Here is a 23,770-nt window from a genome sequence, read left to right as displayed (position 1 = left end):
AAAGAAATGACAAGTTCAAAAAATATTCATAACCCTAAATCACTCTTTTAAATTTAAAGAACATACATCAACTTCCAAAAAAAATTTCTAGCTCTAACATTTCAAAAATTCTTCCAGAACTCTTATTTTGAAATAACAAGTTGACTCAACTAGGCCGACTAAGAAAATTTATGAAAAAGAGATGTACGTAGCCTGCATGTAAACACATACTTCTCGGTTTAGTATTTCACACATGTTTCACTAATTTAATCTCAGGTTTGATATGATGCCATCAAGAACTTTACGAGAGAGTAAACAGCGATTTTGGTGAGATCCACCCCAATCCAATGATTATTCTACATAGAATGGGACACTCCTTGACTCGTAAGATGAGACGATGAAGAATTTCAACTCAGATTATTGTAAAACTTCAGTCAAATTTAAGATGATACAAGAATGTTGAATCCCGTCTTATAAACCAACAAGTTTCCGGAAGTAATGTATATCTCTTGGTGAAGGATAGAAGACCTCTATTTACACATGCGAAATTCAATTGTTGCTGTAGGTATCATTAAAAAAAAGAAACTACAACAAATCACTGCGCTATACTCGATCAATACTCTTTAGCAAGCAGATGTATATGTATTTACTCTCAAATAATCCTCGTTCCCGTACACACAGTATCATGAGTAATCACTGCATTATATGGTATACATCACTGACCTATTTTACGCACCTATGCAGTTCCATCTACAACATGAATCCCGTTGATCTATGCAGAAGAAATTTAGATCAATTCCTATTTGCTCTACAATGAAAAGGGTTATTAGAAGTATATTTGAGGTTTAAGGAGACGTCGAAACGACAGGTCCCAAACCTAGAGATCGATGTGCATTGCTATTTAGGCAACACTCAAGCATCGTCGACTTTATGCTCAGGTGGTGTTCCAGCAAGCCACCCCCATACACCGCTAGAGTTGCGCCTTTCTTTTGCATATAAAGCAGCTTGTTCAGAAGCAGCTTTCTGTCGCTGGAGGATTTCGAGTTCCTTCTGCAAGGTTTTCATTGATTGTAGCTTCTGACGTAGCTCGGCAACATCTACCTGTATGTTCAAGAAAAAACCATGAACTCAAACAATCATAGATTTCATCAGAACATATCAAAAGAAACCCCCTTTTAGGAAAGCAAGATTTACAAAGTAATTATGTGCCTAAGAAATAGGTATTACTTTATGGTACACGCACCTCAAGTTTGAAACATCTAGATTGTTCTGCAGCAAGATGACCTCTCACAGACTGGAGTTCCTGTGCCACATCAAAATAATGTTGAAAAGTCCTTATTTGTAACATATGAGGAGCCATGTGAGGTAAAAATCTCATGTACGGTTCTGTAAAAGCGACAGAAGCAGTGATGTTATCGGTTTGGCCCTAAACCTACGTGCCTATGACTTCGTTTCTCAGGAAATTCGCGCCAAGCCGGCTTACGAAGCTGATCATATTATGGTCAATTGCTTTTGGGGTTGTATCAGACTTTACGATTACTATATTATCTCCAAAATATCTGGAGATACATATACAAAAAGTTTACTTGTTACTAATTTAGTATAGTTTATGTTTTTCTTTAGATCTCTTGTTTCACTCGATAGTATTATGAATCAGATCAATGCAAAAGAAATGAATGCATTTTCATATTATTTAATTTTTAGATACCATATTTTTAGTAAAACTTCGGTAAGATGTGATAGATTGTTGAAAAATATTGCTTTGCGAAAATGTCCTTCCAGATTAGTGGAACAAAACCTTTGGTTGACACCCAACTCGACAAATGCTTTTGGTAAAAACCCAGGTGAGCAGATCGTTGCTAAAACATCGGGTGCACAAATTCATCAAATCAAAAGCACTCTTACGCCCAAACAATGGTAACCATGGACCTAAAAATTTATTAAAAAATGCTAATTTCTTATCATAATCTAGAAAACACTCAGCGGTTTTGAATTAAAGATATCATGATAGATTTCAGCAACTCAAAAACCCTTGTATGCATGATGCATAGGGGCCCAGACAATCAAGTTTGGAGGTACAACCATTGGTTTTGTGCAATTGTATAACAACTCTTTGTGCCAATCATATGGCCGCCCCTAGAATTAACACAAAAATATATTGAAAGCAGCCATTACCTAACGAGGCAATATACAATAAGATATCTGAAGCAGCCCATTACCTAAAGAGGTAAAATTTCAAAAGTAAAGTGCACAAATATGATGAATGACCTCAATTCCTCTAGTTTGTGCACAGCATGGATTAGCTTTTTCTTGGCTAAAGAAACAAGGTCAAATTTTAAAAGTAAAGTGCACAAATCTGATGAATGACCTCAATTCCTTTAGTTTGTGCACAATATGGATTAGCTTTTCTTGGCTAAAGAAACATTGTGCTATTTCCACTAGATATCACTGATAAATCAAGAGAGTACCTTGTACAACTCCGTGTTTCGAGTTTCTGCTTCTGTCAGCTCTTTTTTCAGCTGTAGTGTCTGCAGTTTCTCCTTTGCGAGAGAAGACTCTAATTCTTCTTTCTCTGCTTCAAGGGATGAAAGATGACTAGTGTTTCTTTCTTCAATCTTGGTAATCTGTGAACGAAAACAAACATGCTATAACATCTTGAGAGGAGTAATACAGTAAACAGATCTCTATGACTATTGCATGAGCACCAAAAAGTTTCTGCAGCTGCTCTCAAGAAAGTTAAAGGTAATACGCTTTGCAATAAAAAACATTGCAAGCATTAGTTTGGATATAAGTGAACGGGCATAATTAAGGAGGAAAAGAGAGGACATGGGGTATCTAAGAGACAAAAACTCATAAATTATCCTGCACATCTATTAAAAAGATGATGAATTAAATCTTCTATTTTCTTTAAAAATGTAATCATAATCAGAACCAATGAAATGAAATCCAATAATTTTAGCAGTGAAAAGACAAAAAATATACTTTCTTCAGTGAATGAATTTTTCGAAGTTATAAAACCCCCAGCTCAAATTGTCGAACAACTTTCAAAAAACCTAATAGAACAGGTGTTCTCAGTTTGTTTCTTTTTTATGAGTCGTTGTTTCATATACTACATGCAATTTCTACCTTGATATAAATTTCATGACAGCGTAGATCAGACAATTTAGAAAGTAGCACTTACACCATACAGCAAAAAGATTGTTGAACCAATTGATTTCGCAGGTGACGTCAAATAACACAGAAAGAAGGAAACTAATATCATGGTTTTCCGCTCTAAATTACAAAAGTCAATAGTTCAGACATTGGATATGTATATATACATTTTTTATCATCATCAGAACCAAAAACAATTGGGAACTTTAAATACTAAAGTGCATAGCTTACATTCTATTAGGAAAATCAATATTGAGCCATAATACTCTCTAAATAAGTATCAGGACGACGAACAAGAATACGACAACCAGAGAATAGGTCGAGGGGAATAATTGTGCAATAACACTTACACTTGGCTCTGAATCAATATTATTCATCACAATTTCTCTGATTTTTCCTTCTTGACCTGCCTCATACTCAGACTCCACATCTCTGGTAGCATTTGTAACATTTTGAACAGCTGAGACACTATCTGGCACTAGTGTTTCCATCTTTGATGGTAAGGTTGACTTATGACTTGGCTTAAGTACATCGACCTAAAGCCAAAGGCATATTAAGGATTCTAAGAAACTCAATTCCGTCTGATGCAAAAAAAGAGAAAAGGTGAAGGGTTATTCGGACCTCATTGTTGTACCTCCCATTGTATCCTCCAAATGAGACCAGGATGTCTTCATTGCCATAGGAACTCAGGACCAAACTTAAGCCCTAAAAAATTATAAAACTAGTGTGGTCATAATCGACTAGCAGTTGAAGTAATTATATAAATGCATAGCCACCCATTCATGATAGAAAGGTTGTATAGCAATAGATAGTCAAGTGAAATTAATCGACGAACATTATAAACGATACATTATAAACAATCAAAACAATTCCTACAATTCATGTCACCCTTGTTATACAGAGATGCATTCCTCACAGAAAATAGAAAAGTTATTGTCTATAGTAAATTGTGTTGGGTTACGCGTGCATGACTGAGAGTAGTACTGAGATAGTGACCTCGTGGGAAGTTCTCGTGCGTCAAACTGCTGAATTGCATAACTTGATCTGGTTGGCAAGGTGGACCGTAAAAAAAAAGTGACGCCGGATCTTAACATATAATATTGGATAGGACCGATGATAAAGAAAGGGTAAGACATATGAGACAGCTTCAGCAGATAGACATGCGCCTCCCCAAATTCATGGGCCTAACAGCCCGACCCATTAGCACTCAAGTAGGTGCACTCTGCACTGACACAAGTATAATGAAATAAAGTTGCGCATTGGCTAACAACTATAACTTTTGACCTAGTGGTAAGCGTTTGATCCTAACAAATTGTTTCATTTGATATCGAATACAAGCTAAAACAAACTCATTTTGTGCATTAGTATGGAATAGACTATCATCATAACTCAATCAGTGTCGAGAACAAAGAAAAAAATTTAGGAAGCACATACAACAACTGCGGCCTAAAAAGATATTTTTTAAGGTTTAAATTGAAAAGTAAGGACGAGGAATGGACTAAGAATCAGCAAATTCACAAACGTTCATGAATAATATCAGGCAATAAATCATCTACTCATACATGTTTAGTCATCGGGTGAGTGACGCTTAAGTTCTGACTCTACTGAATGCATTCAAGAGGACAAAACTGAGATGATTTAACTTATCTATACCATTGTTTAGTGCCATACAATGATAATGCATTGACATGTAATAAACATGGGGCATGAGATCGAAATTTCTCGGTTCCGTAAAAAGGTTTTCCCATGTGAAGTACCTCGCTAGCAAGAGGAACACCTCCTTGAACAATAGTTACAACCGACCACACCAGTGTAGACATGTTAAGGACAACTGTTTCACTAACTCCTGTAAATGCAATAAAGAATTGAGAAACCGAATGAGAACCTCAAAACAAGTTGAGGCCTAAGGGTATCTCACACAAGTAGCATTTAGGAAAAAACAGTAATATTTAGGAAAAAACTTACTAATAATCAGCTATATAGCATTCATCCAATAATATAACCGACTCCTTATAGGAAACACATACAAAAACAAGAATTGATCCACAACATGGATACTCGAGCAGAAAGCAAATGTGTTAGATAATCAAAATCTCAAACTAATTGAATATCTTAATAACAAGAAGTTCATCAATTCAGACCAGAAAACATGCTCATTCTGGTAACAGCCGGTGGAACCATAGATGTTAAAGGCACGAGGCAAATTAATGTGCAGATTTCCCTGGAGCTTAAACTCAAGTTTCATTCCTTACTGAAGTGACACACAGTAAATCATAATTAATGTAATGACCTTTTAGAAGTTTGATTTATGACAGTATTATGGCATATACCATCAAACCAGTGCTCCGCAAATCAAGGAACAATAATAAAAAAAATATTCTCTGACATCCAAATAAATATGAATGACTATTACATCAAATTTCTCTTAAAATTTGCAATGCTTTAGTTTAATTTACACTTGATGTGTGCCAAGTCTTTAAAGCTCGCCAAGATGCTTGCTTAAGGCCAAGGTACACACCCCAGTGAAGGCCTGCACCTAGACATGCCCCTAGGTGCAAGGGTTGTCTTTTGGGCCTAGGTGCTAGATGAAAACTATAAACGAAAGCGAAAAAGTGGGAAAATATATAGAAATCTATTGCAGTAGATATAAGACTCAATTGAAAGAACGTGTATTTTAAGAATGGAATGCAAGAGGCTAGAGATACTAGACGAGAGCAGAGATGCCACTACGCCGCTCGAGCACATCCATTCTACTGTTATTGTAGGACCAAGCGGTTGTCGTTTTACCAAAAGTTACAGGTAGTGGTAATAGTGCAACTCAAATCTTTTAAATCGCGTAACAACCTAAGCGTCACCGTTCGATCGTTTACCCAACAGGGACAATTATTGAACCTCAACAATCTCCCACCCAATAATTACACTTCTTGCAATCAATGACAATCGAACTCATAACTTTGACTTTGATACCAATTGTAGTACCGATTGTTTGCCGTTATATCAAAAGTTATAGCTAGTGGTAATATTGTAACACAAATCTTTTAAACCGCATAGCAACCTAAACGTCATAGTTCGATCGCTTGACTCAGCAGGGAGAATTATTGCACCTCAACAATTATTTTCATAAATACTCAATTTTAACTTGTACTCTCTGGAATTGCATCCTACCCCATTTTTAAGCAAACTTCATCATAAGGTAAAATTCAAAAGCCATGTGTTACAAAAAAGAAGGAAAATGGGAAAAGACATCAGAGACATCAGACATGCTATAAGGAAACACATGGAACTCACGGTTCTTCAAGAAATACAACACTTTCATACATGACCAACTGTAGGCAAAGAACAGATAATACATTTTAAGACTAAATCTGAAGATAAATAAGCTGTCGAATTTGTTATTTCTGAAACTAAATTAGGTATATAATCTTACCACTCTTATTGTCTCCTCCACCAACAATGAACCAATTCTCTCCAACGGTCACACCTGCATGACCAGCACGAGGACTAGGTATCTCACCTTGTTGTGTTGGTCTTGACCATTCCATCTACCCCACCAAATTCAGAACATGATGCATATATGAAAATTTCATTAAAACAAGATATTCATTCGGACTACTTGAACCAAGTAAGTTACGTAATTAAATAATTTATCTCACAGTTTGAAGATCAAGAACGTGAAGATCATTAAAGCATTTAGCATGTGAGCCCCCACCAAAGATTAGAAGGTAACGATCTACATGTACGGCAGCGGCATGATCAGACCTTGGAGAAGGTGCCACTCCCCTATGAAATTGGTAGCAATTAGAAGTAAGTACATGCAAAAACTTGCTGACATACTAATTTGTTTTGAGTAAATGTTTCAAAGACTGATACAGAGATTCATGGTAAAACGATAAATTATCATGCTTATACCACTTCAAAGCAGCACACATTCACAATATCGATCATAACAAGAGGGGAAGTAACGAATTTTTTAGAACATCAGTTTCTCAGAGTCTTAGCAAGGCAATTCAAGAATCATTCCGAAATATGTATGCAAGTGTGTATGCCGAATAATTTAATTCTCAAAATGCCAAAACAAAAGGATTTACATTGTGTCCATTTCATCCCAGGTCATGGTTTCTAAGTCCAGAATGTGCAGGTCATTTAACAGAGATCTCTTTGTATCTTGCCCACCAAATATGACTAGAGTTTTTCCCACCAGGGTCACTGATTGCCCTCCACGAGAGACCTACAGAGAATTGACAAACATGAGAACCGGCTTTAATAATAACAGCAAACTTAAGTTCTTTTATCATAAGGTATATAAACATGTCCACACAAACACAAGCACAGACAGGCCAGAGTTCATGATGATCAAATCGAGCCACTGGAAAAAAATGTGTATTAACCAAAACTCGAGTCTTATGTAATTTTTTACAGTTTTGCGCAACAAGATGTTGGTTGTTGAACAAGAGCTGATATCCACAAGCAATATACACGAAAGAAGTAGGAATTGTGAAAACCATATATCTAGAAACATTTTCTATTTAAACATTATCGTAGTATGACATAAACTTACTGGAGGCTTTCCATAAGTCTTCAACATCGACCAGGTACAAGCTTGCAGATCAAACACCTTAACTGTCATCATATACCAGCAAGGAATTTCTCAGAAAAAAAAAAAAATATATGTAAAGCATTGACAGACAAAGCATAAACTCAGATCAGAGTCAGAAAGGCACTTCCAAGACAGATTATTTGAGATACTAATCATTTGAGAAAACAAAAGTAAATAGATTCAATGCAACAACTGTATTTAACTAGAATTCACATGGTTATAAATGGTGATAACATGCATAGAAACTAAATATACACATGTGCAGCGTACACCTTGTTAGTTTCTTTTATTAAAAATATCTCGTGATAAACCAAGGTGTCTATTGGATTAAATAATACAAAAAACTGAACCAAACAGATGCTTCAGCACATTTCTTTAACATCATGAATTAATTCGGAAGAAATTTCCAACATCTAATTCAGTGAAATTTAAAAAATTAAAATTAAAATTTACATAGAACACATAAATATGCTCTATAATAACAACTCAAACCTTGTAGTGTTTCAGAAGGGTCCTTGGAATGTCCAGAGACTGAAAGAAGCTTATTTTCATTCCATGGTATCTACGGAGATGACGTTGCAAACATGTAACACTAGATAAGAGAATTTTTTACTGGCAATGAACTTGATATCTGATCATTCAGCTAAAATGTCCAGACTTACCAACGCATGCCCAGCACAGGCAGTTGCTATACCATCAGTACCTGCCCGAACTTCAACTTTGGACCAGGTCCAAGTCCTCAAATTTAGAACCTATACCCCAACAAGAAAAATAAAGTTAAATATCAAAGAAATCATGGCTGAAACTAGACAGTACAGTACAATCCTTGATTGTTGCGACAGTTAATATACAGGAATCCAAACATGTAAGAATTATAATAGACGCCAAACACATCTTTGTATAGCTTTATAGTACAGTTTGGTTTTGCTTGTGCACCATACTCCAAATATTTCTGAATTCTCTCACTTTGTGGAAAACATAGTGTCAATCTGGTTCAAATAAAGCTATTTCTTGTGAGAGCCATTCCGTAGTCTATGATACTAAAGTTACAGGAAATGTAGCAACAACAAAAATAAATATTCAAAACGCCAAAACCTGGAGATCATTGAGGTAACGACCATTGTAGTTTCCACCAAATATGTACATCTTGTCACCAATAACTGCTGCTCCATGCTGTGCATGTAATCAATATTTACAACTAAAGAAGAGCATAATCAGATGTGTATAATAGGAAAATGAAAGACTTAACACCTCGTATCGAACTTTTGGTCGTGGGCCAGACACTGGAGGTACGACCCAGTTGTCATATACAGTAACTACTCCAAGGCCTTCAGATACAACGTCTTTATCCTGGGTCTCTGAATGGTTGCCATTTTCAGCAAGAATGGTCTTTGTCTCCGGAAAATTAGTTCCATTTTCAGAAACCACCGCAACTTCTGGAACATGCTGAGTATAAAAAAAATCAGAGGAAGAGGTAGCTTTAAAACAAACTCCAGGATAGTATAGAAGAGATACAGGAAAGATGTCCACTTCTCAATGAGGTGTTTCTAAATAATTAAATAAATTCCCCCACTCACACACGAGAGTAAACACACAGACAAAGTGGCAGAATTTAATATGATTCAATGTATCTATGCAAGTATTTGAAAACTAAAATGTAGAAATGAGTAGATGATGACACATAAGATTTTACTGCATGACAAGCCATTTCTGATTGATAATTAGACGTGCTTCCCACAATTTTTGGACGACAAAATTGATAATTACATTATCTAAGAAACTTTTGAAAATAGGAAAAAAAAAGGCAACTAGAATTCTTAAGAGATGGCAGAAAATTCATATCATGGCAACTCACATTCAATTCAATATCTACAACAGGCACCGACACCGAGTTTGACACTCTCGAATACCATCCTGGATCTTCTTCCTGTTCAATATCAGATGAATACAAGATGTTACTAATAAGTTGCACTATAACACATAACAAAATATTTTGTACTAACCTCCAAGATTTTAACGAAAAGGCGCATCGCCTCTGTGGAAACCATGTTACCAAGTCCATTCCAGCTTCAAGATATTTAAAAAAAGAAGACATATTTAATGAAGTTTGTAGCAGCACTACGAAAAAAATTAAAATATACACTCACTTAAATATAATCTGTCGGAAGCCACAAATCCAAAACAAAAATAGGAACAAGCTCATAAACAATGCAGACACCAAAAGCCGTGAATATCCAAGGTTCTTTTTAAGCATGCCTGAATTATACAAATATTAAAGTCGCAAAGCAATCATTTTTTAAAAAACGATTTTTAAAAAAAATAGTTTCATGTATCTACACGACTACACCGATGACATAATTTTTATGTGTATCTACACGACTACACCAATGACATAATTTTTATTCTCGCTTCATCAGTTAGCTCTAGTTAGTACATGTACAAATATGTATTCCAAAAGCACAGAGTTGTACTGATTGTTCAACGACTGTGACAAATATTGGTAACTAGAAATTTTTCCCGATTAGTATGAAGTGCATGCAATGGATCTTGATTATTCAAATGATCGATGATGAGTTCATGCTACTTTGATTAAATGTTGGTATTTCCTTCCAAGCTCGGTTCTATGCATCACTTTTCATTCTTAGCCTTGTCTATAGAATGTATATAGAACAACAGTCCTATTAACTCGAACATGCAAATGATCAAGCAGTTGGACTGTCGCCAACCAAAAAATGAAAAAAGTCAAAACCATGAATAATAAGTAAATTTCATCAAGGTTAAGAACAGAAACCTTGTCCATTTGCTTTGCTCAATGGGACTCCAACCTCTAGGTTTAGGAATGTTACAAGGCCCCACAGTTGCCTGAGACCATCGAAAGACATCAGTACCACTCGAGGCCAAAAAAAGATTGAGAATATTAAGAAAAATAATCTACATAATTCAGCAATCATGTTATTGGCTGCTCTTTAGGAAACAAAAAACGCTAAAAGTCATTCAGTTTTACAGAAATGTAATATCATCATGTCCTTAAGAAACAATAATTTTGCATTCTGGGTAAATAAAAAAAATAAACCCAAAATAAAACACAAGAAACCTCTTAAAATGCTCTAAGAAATTTTCAAGCAAAGGGAAATAATATTAAGACAACAATAAAGAACGTTTAATAGAGCTTATACAATCAACCATTCAGACAAATTAACCCAACATCAAGAAAAATTGGCAATTGAAAAATTGACAGGCAAAAAGCTTGAATGTAAAGAATTTCAATATACAATCAACCCAATTCCTTACAACATAAAATTGATAGGAGTGGAAATCAAGAAAATTTTACAACTTAGGCATTGGTCATATGTGCTAAAAGTCAGAATGAAGGCATGCTTCAACTTTGAATTATCCGATCAACATACAAAACTAAGAAACGTATGAATCGTAAAACGACATTGAAGCATGCTGGAATCGGTAAAAACATGAAAATAACGTCAGCTTTTTAAATTTATTATTACTCATACATCCAACAAATTATAAAGAAACAGAGAAATTTCAAGGATCTGCGAGTAAAGCAGCTGGAATAGAGCAAACTAGGATAAAACTGATGTTCAAATTGGAATCATCGCAATTCTAAACCTTCAAATCCTGACACCATAAAAGGTAAAAAAAATCACGAGCTGGACTATATACGAGCGGATCAAACCAGAATTTAATGAATTCAAGGAAAACCAAACAACTCGTTTGAGCTGAAATGAAGGTGAAAATATAAAAAACAAAAAAAAATCGTCTGTATTGCACAAAAACCTGCTGATGGAGAGCATATAGGAGAAGAGCCGCATCGTTTGAGAACTTGGAGATGACGCCTTCAGCGGCGGAATTCGGAGATCCGCCGAAGCCAACGTAGGTCGCCGCCGCATAGAATCTCTCCGGGTAAGAAAGGCCGGAATGAGTTCTCGCCATCGTTGCCGCGGCAGACATTACGCCTTTCCGGATTTGGATCCTGACTGAAACTCGGATTTATTAATTAAAAAACGGGTATTTTGGATTATTTTGGATCCACGAGGAATGTGTGAGCAATTTTTAAAAAAAATAAAAATAAAAAATAGGCATTAGATTTAACCAATGACCGGAAAATTATTTTTAAATTATATTTTTGAACTATAAAATTTCAATGTAACACCCTCATAAATAAAATATCCCAAAAACACATGCATCAGTTTATAATAAAAAATGTTGGATATATCCAGTTAATACAAACACAACAATAAAATCATATATTCATTCGAGCAGGTGTCTTCTGAGAAGGTCTCACTAATTTTTATCAATATGAGACGGATCAACTCTACCGATATTAACAATAAAAAGTAATATTTTTAGCTTAAAAAGTAATATTTTTTCATGAATAACCCAAATAAGATATATGTCTCACAAAATACGACTTATGAGACCGTCTCACACAAGTTTTTGCATAATCACTTTGGTCATAAGTTAATCAAACAGGTCATAAGGTAATACAAAATTATTAAATTATTTAAGATAGTAACTCTTATGCTCGCCGCTTATTAGTATTTCCAACAATCAACTTCAAATTCCCAAGTTTCGGCCTCTAGCACATTTAAATATTGTCGATGTTTGGTAAATTTATTTGGTTTTATGGAAATATTTCAAAAAATGATGGATTTGTTGTGTCTATTGATCATATATCAAATTTTATTTTAGTTCTCTCTCTTTGTTTTTTTTTTTTTTTTGTCATTTATTTGATATGAAGCTGATCTGACAATGAGGTGATCATATGAGCATCCCAATAAATAAATAAATAAAATTGTCTACAATTAAAAAATACAAGACTAACACTCAATTTTTAACAATATAAATGACAAATTTTGAAAAAGACAAACATTTAAAAAAAGAAGAAGCAAAAATTAAGTATCAAAATTATGGTTTTTCATTTTTTTATGAACATGTACTTTTATTATTAACATGTAAATATTAATTAAAAAAATTAACAAATACTTCTTTTATAACATAAGATTGTCTTGTAGGAAATAAACAAACCAAATTCAGTCGAACAATACGAGGATCAAGCTCAACATTTTTAAAATTTATACAAGTTCGAGCTCGACTCGTTTTGAAATTATTAATCTCGTGAATAACTCGAGCTCGGCTCATTTTCGAACTGATTAAGTATATAATAGAGCTTGATTTAGAGCTAGATTTATGCTAATTAAAGATAGAATCGAGTTCAATCATACAATAAAATATATCTCTATAAACAAATGCTAAAATAAAAAACAAAAAAAAAATAAATTATTCAAAAGGACAAACCTAACAACTAAAAAAACATAATTAATTTATATAAACGAACATCTTCGCGAACAGTAAATGAGCCAAGCTCGAGCTTTAGTTCGCGAGCCACATTAACAAGTTGAGCTCGAGCTTGTGAGTTTATAAACGAGCATGTTCGCGAGGTCAAAAGCCAAGTACCTTTAGGCTCGAGTTCGACTCAATAAAATTGTCGAGCTCGAAATTGAACTCGAACTCGACTCGATAAGATAATCCAATGACCACAAACAAGTTTTTTATCGAGCTCTGAATAGCTCAAGAGCGATTTGTTTGGCTTATATACTCTCACATATTAACTTTGTAATATGGATACAGATCCAATCCACTAAAAAATATAATATTTTTAATGTAATATTTTTTTTTGTTTTTTTCTGTATATTTAGTCGAAGTTGATAAGTCTCACAACTGGTCTCAAAATACACCTATTCAAATATATTTTTTATATTTATACCTAAGTTTGATATTTTGTTGCTAAATCTATGAATTTTTAAATTGCCACATTCAATACCCGCATTTAGAAACTGTATTGGACAGAACTTGAGTTGTGTAGGCAACTTAATCAATAGTACTCGGGGGAGTATCGACAGTTTCTGTCCAATTTTACCTATGGGCTGGGCTTAGCCCATATCTTTTTAATTTTTTTAACTAAGTTGCTTTTAAATAGTTAATTCCTTTATTAGAGCTTTGTCCTTATTAGGTTATGGGCTTACGTGAATTTTTTTAGCCCAATTAATATAATTCAATAATTATTCTTTTTTCGGTTAATAAATATTTATTAACTTTATTCCATCGATTTTTGCATGCTAAGTTCACTTGTTCAGAAGAAATAATGCGATCCATCTGGTCGTGAGAAGGATTTGGAGAGCAGGAATTTGAAAAGATATAAAAATACATAGACAAAAATTTGTGTGAGACTGTCTCACGGTTCGTATTTTGTGAGACGGATATCTTATTTGGGTCATCCATGAAAAAATATTACTTTTTTATACTAAAAGTATTACTTTTTGTTGTAAATATTGGTAGGATTGACCCGTCTCACAATAAAAATTCGTGAGATCGTCTCAAAAGAACTACTTATATTCATATGCATTAACTAGTTTGATTACTATAACATAATCTTTCCACTTTATTGCCATTTGTTTCAGCAAAAATATTATTACATGAAATTAATCAAAAATATGATATTCTTGTTAGAATTTTCGCAATGGCATATTCTGAGGGAAAATTCTTTACCACACCTGAAAAGTAGGGAATCGAATGATTGGATTTTAATTCTCACCCCCATGGACGGCCAGACCAGCTTTATATAAGCAATCATTTTATTTACATAATCACACACCGTTTAGTTTCAAGTTACGAGATGACGATTTCTTCGGGTGAAATTTCAGCTGACACGTTGAGCAGGTGATTAAATTCAATCCCTTCATCTGTTTTCCATGAATTGATTCCGTTTTTCGATTTGGGTTTTCTTTCTTCATCATTCTTAGATCGTGATTTGCCGTAAGAAGAAAACTTGATTTTGCTTCATTTTCACCTAAAAAATGGTTCTGGCTTTATCATTATTCGAAACGATCGTTTTCCACGAATCTGGGATTGAAATTTGCGGGGTTTTTTTTTTGTGATTGTTGTAGATTCTTGGTTTATGAATATGGCATTAAGTGCACTTATGATCCCGCAAGTTTTGGGAAAATACTCCCTCCAGGTGTCCACCTGATTGCAACCGATCCCGCTATTGGTGTGGACCAGGAGGGAGGAGGCGGCGGGCCCTCACCTGAATTCTTTTCTTTAAATTTATGCTTGAAATTTGTAACAAATCAACCTTTTGCCCCACTAAATATATTGCATAGCATTCTCTCGGCTCATCCCTCACGCACGATCTCCAGGATCTGCACTACAATATGTCATATTTTTTCCTTAATTTTTCTAGATAGTTTTGAGACCTTCCTGTCAGTTTCGAAACTTTATTTCTTCTATGACTGTGACAGTGAGTGCATGTCTCAAAGCCAGAATTTTATATTCTTTTCTCAACATAGTTAATGTATGATAATAATCTTTTTACTTGAAGCAAAAGAGAGAGTAAGCTATAGATAGGGGTGAAGCAGGCTAGTGATTCCACTATTATTCGGATTTGGATCATCTATGTGGCTGAAAACACAACACCACATCACGAGGTGCTGCCCATTTTTTACATGAGATGATAAGTTGTTCATCGGATGGACCTCACACAGTTTAGATAAATTTGAAAAATTGTCAGACGACTCGTGTAAAAAGAACACAAAACCGGGTGTTGTGTTTTCAGACACAACAGAGGATCGAAATCCCTATTATTCTCCAGTTAGTTAAATGCTCTATTTATTAAATGACATTGATCTTTGTGGTCTGAAATTAAAAGGGAGGGGAATATTTAATTTGGTCGTGAATTCAAACAGCTTACGGGTTATTTGGCATCTTAGAGCCATTTGGTTTGAGAAGCTAAAAAATTAAAAACATTTTTTAATTAAAAAAATAACACTCGAAAAATATTTTTCAGAAGCTAGAATTTTTAGCTTTTGAACTTTTATTTCTAATTATATTTAAAAATAAAAAAAATATTTTTCAACATTTATCTAAACGACCAACTTACTCTACTTTTTTGTAATAAAAACATTTTAAAAAGTTGGACATATTCAAGTGTTCTTTTAAAGTTGCTTATTTTTTATAACCTCAGTTGTTCTCATTACATGAGTGAAATAACTTACTAATATTCCTTTGTCTGGTAATCAGCACTTGTTCTCTATCGCAACTTGCTCCACTTGAAGCAGTTCTATTTGACATCGATGGCACATTGTGTGACTCGGATCCTCTCCACTATTATGCTTTTCGGGAAATGCTTCAAGAGGTCCAAGTTATTCTTCACTTACATTAATCCATATCTTGCATGTTGTCGTCTTCCAGTTCGTTAAGATCATGGAATGTCAAAGAAATATCTAGCTGAATTATGATTTACAATTACTAAATTTTGATAGAAAAGATACTGATGCTTTCTCAACAGATTGGATTCAATGATGGTGTTCCAATAACTGAGGATTTTTTTGTCGATAATATTTCTGGGAAGCACAATGATGATATTGCTTCAGCCCTTTTTCCAAATGATTTTGAAAGGGGTTTAAAGATTGTGGATGATAAGGAAGCAATGTTTCGAAGGTGTTCTTTCCCTAGACCCTTCTTTACCTACTTCTCTCTTGATTAATCGAATTCGACTTTTGTCTTAGCCTGCCTTTTCATTTGGACTGGATACAGGCTTGTTAAGGAGAAATTGGAACCTGTAAAAGGCCTATATCGGCTAAAGAAATGGATTGAAGATCATAACTTGAAACGAGCTGCAGTAACCAATGCTCCTAGAGCGAATGCTGAATTGATGATCTCAATTCTTGGACTAACAGATTTCTTTCACACTCTTATTATTGGAAGTGACTGTGAACATGCAAAACCATTTCCAGACCCCTATTTAAAGGCTGTTGAAGTACTCAACGTGTCGAAAGAGCATACTTTCGTATTTGAGGTTCAAATTCATTCATACTGCACCCCCATTTCTTTGTAGGGCTAAATTAGATATATAATATTTTCAAATTTTAGTTACAGTAAGAAACTTTCTTTTTCGATTCCGGTTATAGCTGTTAAAAAGATAAACTTGAATTGGAAAGTTTAACAGCGAAGACAGCTATAACAACCCCATCTCTCTGCCTCTGGTTGCTTGTACCTAATAGAAATGCGTGTTTCAGGATTCAGTTTCAGGAATAAAAGCCGGGGTTGCAGCTGGGATGCCTACGATTGGCTTGACAACAAGAAATCCAGCACAACTACTAGTGGAGGCGAAGCCTCACTTTCTAATTAAAGATTATGAAGATCCAAAACTTTGGACTGCTTTGGACGAACTTGATAAAACTACATAGAGACAACTGTGTAGATTGATATGTAGGTGCGGCACGGCTGCGAATATGAACAAGATTGATACATACGACATGGTAGCTACAATAATGCCTTATGGTGTACTGTTAGTTTTGACATTCTAATTGTCAACATCATTTGGGAATGTTGACATATTTGTATTTTGAGAAACCTGTTCTATAGTAATTCTGGAACAAAATCATTCTTCTACAATTTACAGAAGCCATGAGTTTTTCCGGAAAGAAACGTATTTGCTCATGCGAAAGGCAAGCAAAAAACTGGATTCCCATTACTTGATTCAGCAGAACTGATGAAAATTAAGAATTTTCAATTTACAAATTCTCCTCACTAGTTACCATAATTTCCTCATTCGATATCTTTGGATTTTTTTCTTTCAAGTGTTTTTGTTACTTATTGAGTTTATTTTATATTCGAACATATTTTGACGACATTATTTTTTTTAAAAAAGAGTAAATATAGCTTATTAGGAGGACGACTAGAAAATATTGCAAACTTGAGTTGCTGCCTTGAAAATCCCCACATTTAAACCTCTTGGTAGACACATAAATATCAATAGTAAATTTAAAGTTGTGATATTATGGTTAACAAGTTATAAATCTACAACTCCATGGGTAATAAAGCCATAACAAATTTCAAATTTTGTAACCATCCAAGAAAACCCATAATTTTCCCTCCACAACAATGCTTCCCGAACTAACTAGATCTCAGCAGGAAAACATGCATACAAAGGCCGAGGATTAACTAGTCGCCACAGGAACCAAGAAACTGATCAACAAGCCTCGCTACAGAATGCGCGAGACTATCAGCTGCTTCTTGGGTCAATGCTTCGGCATACACTCTTACCACGTCTTCTGTTCCTGAAGGCCGTACAAAACATCTCCCTTTCAGATATTTGGCTGAGGAAAGAGAAATATGAAATCATATTAACAACAGAAAACAATGTACTCCCTTTGTTAAAAAATGTGATGCTGCAAGAGAATATGTATAATTTGTATGCTTTCACAGAGGCATCCAAAACGAGAATGAATATTACTCAGGACCGTAATGGAACATTTCCTAGGAAAATTTCAATATTTTGCACGATAAAAGTTTTTGATACCATGTATTATAACGCGTTGTTTTCAAAATTTATAGATGAGGCGTGATATAATGAAGACCTCAGTAGAGTTATGATGCATTATTATGCATCATTTGGCAAATATAATTCGTGAAATCAATTAACTGACAATGGAGAAAAGCAGATGAAATGGATATATAAGCTCAAGAAACCATGTCACATATCTAGATGAAGACCTCAGTAGGGTTATTTTGACCACAATAACCAGGATTCACATGAGAAGAAACATGAAATTCAGTCAGAGTGCATTAAACTGGAAGGCTACAACATGGTGATTGGAACTGGCTTACGGCTTTTAAGTACGCTAAATTTGGTTATATGATAATGATATTATCCACATCCAAATATGAAATCACATTACTCGACAAGTAATAAAAATTTAAGGGAGTAAAAGCGAGATCACCTGTTTCCACGTCGATTGCCTCCTGAATTCCAGGAGGCTTAACAACTACTGTTTCTGCATTAGCAGTCACCACAGCAGTCCTATGGATAACCTTTACCTGAAGAAAAAAAGAATATAGTGAATTGTTCGATGGCAGCTTCACAAATAAGTGTTTTCTCAATCCAGATGTATAAATCAAGTCCACATGAAAGCAAACTCTCTGAAATCAACAGGCAAGCGATCGAGAAGAAACAAAACTGTGTGTTAGTCCATGTTGTAGAGGTCGATGGAGGAGATAACCTAATATCCGTGCTACTTAATGTAAAATAACGTATGGACTATGGAGCAATCAAACACTAATGATAGTGGGCTGAACTATGAAGCACCCACACTAATATGGGGACTTGCAGGGCATCTGTATCCCAATGTTGGTTGAATTATCTCACACTTGCACATAAAGCAAATGAACTTTGTTCAATTTTTCCAAAGTAAAGTTAAGAGAAAGATCAACAAAAAGAAATATGTGATCTGATCATAAGCCAACAATACCATTTAATTGTCTTACTTGAATATATAGATAAGAACTTATATCGGTAATCAAATAATGAAGGAAATCAATTAATCAGTCAGCTTATATACAATTGCTCCAAGCTGTACTGAACTACTCAAGCTCTTACGAAAAGAATTGACCTCAACTTTTTTCTTGAGAAATTAGGCTATTGATTGGAAAACAGAACTTCTGGTGTAGCTGGAATATTGTAGCTGAAAACTTCAATTTTAGCAGCAGAAGAATAGAAATAGAGTTGGATGCAAAACCACGGCGTAAGGTTTGATATTTTTTGTTTATCTCCTTCCAACATTTAAGGATTAGATTCCATGAGATGAGAAACATCTAAAAGCGAGGAATATATTGTCGAAAAAAAAGAATATGAAAAAGAAACATTGTGATTGTCTGATTTTAATCCCAGGAAATCAAGATATTAAGTTTTGAAAATACAAAATTAAATGAGTGAAAAAAGACAGCCAATAATCACCAATAGAATTCACATAAACTAAAAAGAAATAAAAAGGCTTCAATATGAAAATAAACAGATACTGGGCCAACTTTAAAGTTCAGACTCATAGTTGACTAATCAGACTCCAATGTAGGATATCTTGTCCAGGAAATAATTCACAATTCAAAGATGAAGGCGTTTGACCATAATTGCACAAAAGAATTCCAGCAGAGACCATATGGCCATAATTGCACAAAAGAATTCCAGCAGAGACCATATGGCCCATACGTAACTAAAAATATTAGAGTACATTGGTCGAGACCTAAGTAAACATTCTAATTAACACAAGCCCACTTGGCACTTGCTACCTTCTATCGTATTAAACTTGAGCATCAAATCATCATTCTTGATAAACTGACAAACAATAACTTCAGATTTTGTAAACACAAAAGCTCAATTGTCCGCCGCAAACTCAAATGTGAACAACCACATATTATCCAGTCTAATGAGCAATGATCAAGAGAGAATATGATCATAATAAGTATGCGAATAGAACTGACCTTAAGTTGCCTGCTAGGTAAATCTTGATAAAGCTCATTCCATCTATAGATAGACCATCCCCATTGCAGTAAGATTGCCTCCACTAATAGCATCCCACTTAATGCGTCTCCCACCGCCTGATTAATCAATTTACTGGTAGCTACAAGTCTCAGAGCTGCCTTTTGCTGCTCAGAACCTGGAACAAATAAGGATTTGTTTTACCATAAGCAAGATCATCACAGAAAATGTCCAAAAGTAGAACTAACCTCTTGATGTTGATAAAAGTTCATTATTTCTAATATCCAACCAGCCTAAGAAAGTTTCTGAAAACAAAATGGTTCCATGCCCATTTGCCTCAAAATAGATGCCAATATCATACTCAGCAGCTTTTTCATGAAGGTATTTGACTCCAGTTGGAGTAAACACAACTTCCAGTCCCAACTGTTTTAAGTAATCAGTGGATGCACCATTAGCATAAGCTGTCTGTATCACACCAAGGTGTGTCTGATAAGAATTGTTTGCTTTCACATCTTCAGCTCCATTAATAATTCCTAATTGTTCTTTGATAAACAAAGCAAACAAAGTCAATATCTTGTCTCCATCGACAAGATTCATCTTGTCGCTGTTTGATAAGACATAAAAGTAGACTAGCCGATCAGCATCGCCATCCAAACTGGCACACCTGAAACACTAAACAATAAAACTCTGTAGTTTCAAACCACCATCACTTAATTGAGATAGCCTTAATTATGGATTTCAAAGACTGCAAATGTGAAAGCAACAAGATAAGACTGGCATAAAAAAAATATTGTTGATTAGAGACATTTACTTCAGATCTCAGGAAATCAATGCACCAAATAATTTTTCGGGCGATAATCTGAAACTTCGGTAGTAGCAAGAGCAGTAAATACCAATATAAAAATATACTGATTTGCAGCAGCAATTTTTCCAGTTGAGCAGAAATTCATGTGCAGTCTTACAATTATCTAAGAGAAGTGATTTGTTCGCTAACCATTTTATTCTTTTCGCTAATTTCCTAGATAATTTGCACACATACAGATATTCCTTTCATATACATGGAAGCATCCTCTTCATGCCCATTAAATGAAACATTTACATTTGAAAAACATTACAAAAAATTAACACGTAAAATAGAGTATACTGTAATTTCATAAATAGAAAATATTGCTTAAACCACATAGACTAGAATATTAAAATAAAGGGCATAGAAACTACTTCAGTTTCATACTCGTCATTGTGACTTTTAGCCTTGGATATGGATCTACATCTATATGTTGCATTTCAAAACAATAAGAATGAGTAAAAAGGATGATAGCTCACCTAGCGCCAAAATCGGAAGGACCAAAACCACGCGGAACAATCTTCTCTTTCTGCACGAAATCAGCACCAACACCTTCATTAAGCACACCAACTCCAGTGTTGCGAGCTTCAATTTTCAAATCACTCAACCTTGTCTTCAACTTTTCGATCTCCTCTCCACCCACTCCATCGGCACAATCCACGATGAGTTTTTCATACATATTATTGCCACAGACTCCTGGGGGAATACAGTCCAACAACAACCTGCCAAAACACAGGAGCTCCAGATATGTGCCGATTTCTTAATCATTCACAAAGTTGCATAAATCTGAAACATATAAAAATTTAATTACATCTAATATTCAAACAAACCTATAAGACACCAAGATCTGGTCATAATAACTGTTTTTCGTTGCTTCAATGCCCTTATTTTTGGAACGCACCATCCAATGCAGTTGAGGAGTCGTCAGGATTCCCATGTCATTGGCGATGGTTCCCATAATTGAAGTTGCACCCTTAAAATGTTAATAATCTTACATGCATCAATCTTATTGTACAGCTAACACCAATATCTGATAACAAATAGATAGTGCCTCTCTATACTTATCTAAATATGAGATTTCCAAGCACTGACAGCTTACAGATTCTAAATATACAAGGATAGCTTTCAGCAATTACAAGCACTGAAAGCATAAAGCATTAAAGCAGGGATTAGGTGCAACTACAGGACACAAGGATAAAGAGTCATGCAGATATCTCAACTTCAAGAACCTAGAGCTGACACAAGAAAGTTACTTCAATCGATATTTTTGTTTAACAAGATCACATTATTTCAGATACTCAAACGCAACTTGGAAGGTGGGAGTTTAAACATGAGTTTACATAATTCAACAGGAGATAAATGGAAACCATACCAGTGCAGCAGCAGACACGAGTAACTTTCCACTGGGCCTAGTGTCTCTTCCCAATAATACTTCTGACGAAGGAGCTCCATCAAGCTGGATATTTTCCTTCTTCATGAAATCATCTATCAACTGTTTTGATAAGCAAAGAAACTCTTATCCAACATATCACAGGGAAGAAATATAACAAAAGGTGAAATTTTTAAAAAAATCCAACAATTATTTTGCATATTTACATCTTCGTATATCAACTTTAACCGAATACCGTCAGTACCTTTCTATTTGCTCCAAAAACGTGAAACCATAATCCAATTGATACCAACTGATACTCTCAAACGATGAAATGTAGAAACAAGAAATATCATATAAATATCTTTTTCCAGTACCTGAATAAGGGAATGGGGATTCGAGGCATTAGCAATGGCATCCGCAAAGGGTTCCCAGCGCTGAGTGAGCATTCCACCAGAAGGGTCCACGACTTTGACCCCATTATCCGATACCTCATTGTGGGAAGCGGTGATCATAAGACCAATCACTGATCCAGTCTGGATGGACCTGAGCGCCGCCAAAATCCCTACACGGAACACCGTCGACTCCAGCAGCGACGCATCAGTTCTGAAACCCGAGGTGCCATATGAAAACTGCAGCCCTGAATGTTCGGCAGGAAAAAAATTGAAAACAGGTGAAAAAAAATCTCAAAATATATCGCAAATATTGTAGCAGTACCTGGAGGGGGAAACCTAGACGCCAATTCTACAAGGATTGATCGCTGCTGCTGGTTCATTTCTCCGCCTTATTTTGAAGATCTGCCGAAAAATTCACTCTCTTTTCAGTTCTCCAGCTCCAAGCCATCGTCAATTTATTTCGGAAAAGAGGTAATTGGAAGTCGTAATTCGAAAAGATGAGTCATCTTAATTTTAATATTTTGCTAATGAAAATAAAATTTAAATTAATAATTTTTAAAAAAATTCATGGCAAACTCAACTAAGATATTAACCCGTCTCAAATGTGAAAATTCCAACTAAATATAAAACATTTTTTGAAATGCGAAAACTTCATCTAAATATAAATAACTCGACCTAAATATAAAAAATTCGATTGAAAAACTCGACCGAAATATAATATATATAATTATTTACATAATATTCAATCAATCATGACATAACGTAATAATAAATTGTTGTATTGTGTAAAAACACATGATTCGAATCTAAATTGACTCAAAATGTGACGTTATTTTTTTATTTTAACAAAAATGTGTAAAGACAATCTTCCTATTTAAGTCACTCTCTTTTATCAAATTAAAAAACTCTTACTCCCTTCAGTTAAAATAAATTGATGGGAAGTTACATATATTTTAATAACCCATTTATTTCCCTCGTGCTGCGTATCCAAGATAATCGAGAATAGGGACTTTGATTAAGGAAATTTTCACAAAAAACATCGTTTACCAAAAAAAATGATTCGAAATTAGCGTGCACGTGGCTGGATCATACATATAAAATC

The 23,770-nt window shown here is 34.7% G+C and overlaps 3 protein-coding genes across 4 annotated transcripts; 1 reads left to right on the top strand and 2 right to left on the bottom strand.

Moving 5' to 3' along the window:
- Window positions 1–601: 601 nt before the first annotated feature.
- Window positions 602–11,761, bottom strand: LOC142504855 (acyl-CoA-binding domain-containing protein 4-like). The gene is made up of 18 exons (XM_075617702.1): window positions 11,522–11,761; window positions 10,521–10,591; window positions 9,733–9,796; window positions 9,585–9,656; window positions 8,981–9,175; window positions 8,825–8,902; window positions 8,392–8,481; window positions 8,222–8,291; window positions 7,691–7,752; window positions 7,221–7,360; window positions 6,786–6,912; window positions 6,560–6,674; window positions 4,890–4,978; window positions 3,754–3,837; window positions 3,483–3,668; window positions 2,448–2,603; window positions 1,223–1,282; window positions 602–1,080 (listed from the first exon to the last, which is right to left on the bottom strand). Exons 1-18 carry the CDS (start codon window positions 11,693–11,695, stop codon window positions 892–894), a joined length of 2,022 nt encoding a protein of 673 aa, XP_075473817.1. The 5' UTR covers window positions 11,696–11,761; the 3' UTR covers window positions 602–891.
- A 2,535-nt stretch (window positions 11,762–14,296) lies between these two features.
- Window positions 14,297–17,237, top strand: LOC142505357 (haloacid dehalogenase-like hydrolase domain-containing protein Sgpp). The gene is made up of 5 exons (XM_075618316.1): window positions 14,297–14,464; window positions 15,824–15,938; window positions 16,092–16,243; window positions 16,340–16,601; window positions 16,822–17,237. The coding sequence occupies exons 1-5, from the start codon at window positions 14,421–14,423 to the stop codon at window positions 16,990–16,992; spliced, it is 744 nt and encodes a 247-aa protein (XP_075474431.1). The 5' UTR covers window positions 14,297–14,420; the 3' UTR covers window positions 16,993–17,237.
- Window positions 17,238–17,557: 320 nt separating this feature from the next.
- Window positions 17,558–23,162, bottom strand: LOC142505487 (phosphoacetylglucosamine mutase-like). Of its 2 annotated transcripts, none has more exons than XM_075618472.1 (9): window positions 22,991–23,162; window positions 22,651–22,913; window positions 22,277–22,396; window positions 21,735–21,877; window positions 21,384–21,626; window positions 20,309–20,724; window positions 20,063–20,238; window positions 18,529–18,625; window positions 17,558–17,865 (listed from the first exon to the last, which is right to left on the bottom strand). In XM_075618472.1, exons 1-9 carry the CDS (start codon window positions 23,046–23,048, stop codon window positions 17,750–17,752), a joined length of 1,632 nt encoding a protein of 543 aa, XP_075474587.1. In that variant the 5' UTR covers window positions 23,049–23,162; the 3' UTR covers window positions 17,558–17,749. The 2 variants fall into 2 exon arrangements, with proteins under 2 accessions (XP_075474587.1, XP_075474586.1); XM_075618471.1 differs by having other exon boundaries at window positions 17,558–17,904; window positions 22,991–23,161.
- Between the last annotated feature and the right edge of the window lie 608 nt (window positions 23,163–23,770).

Source organism: Primulina tabacum, chromosome 10 (assembly GCF_025594145.1).
Source record: "Primulina tabacum isolate GXHZ01 chromosome 10, ASM2559414v2, whole genome shotgun sequence".
In the NCBI taxonomy this organism is placed as follows: domain Eukaryota; kingdom Viridiplantae; phylum Streptophyta; class Magnoliopsida; order Lamiales; family Gesneriaceae; genus Primulina; species Primulina tabacum.
This window is presented reverse-complemented; position numbering and strand designations above follow the sequence as displayed.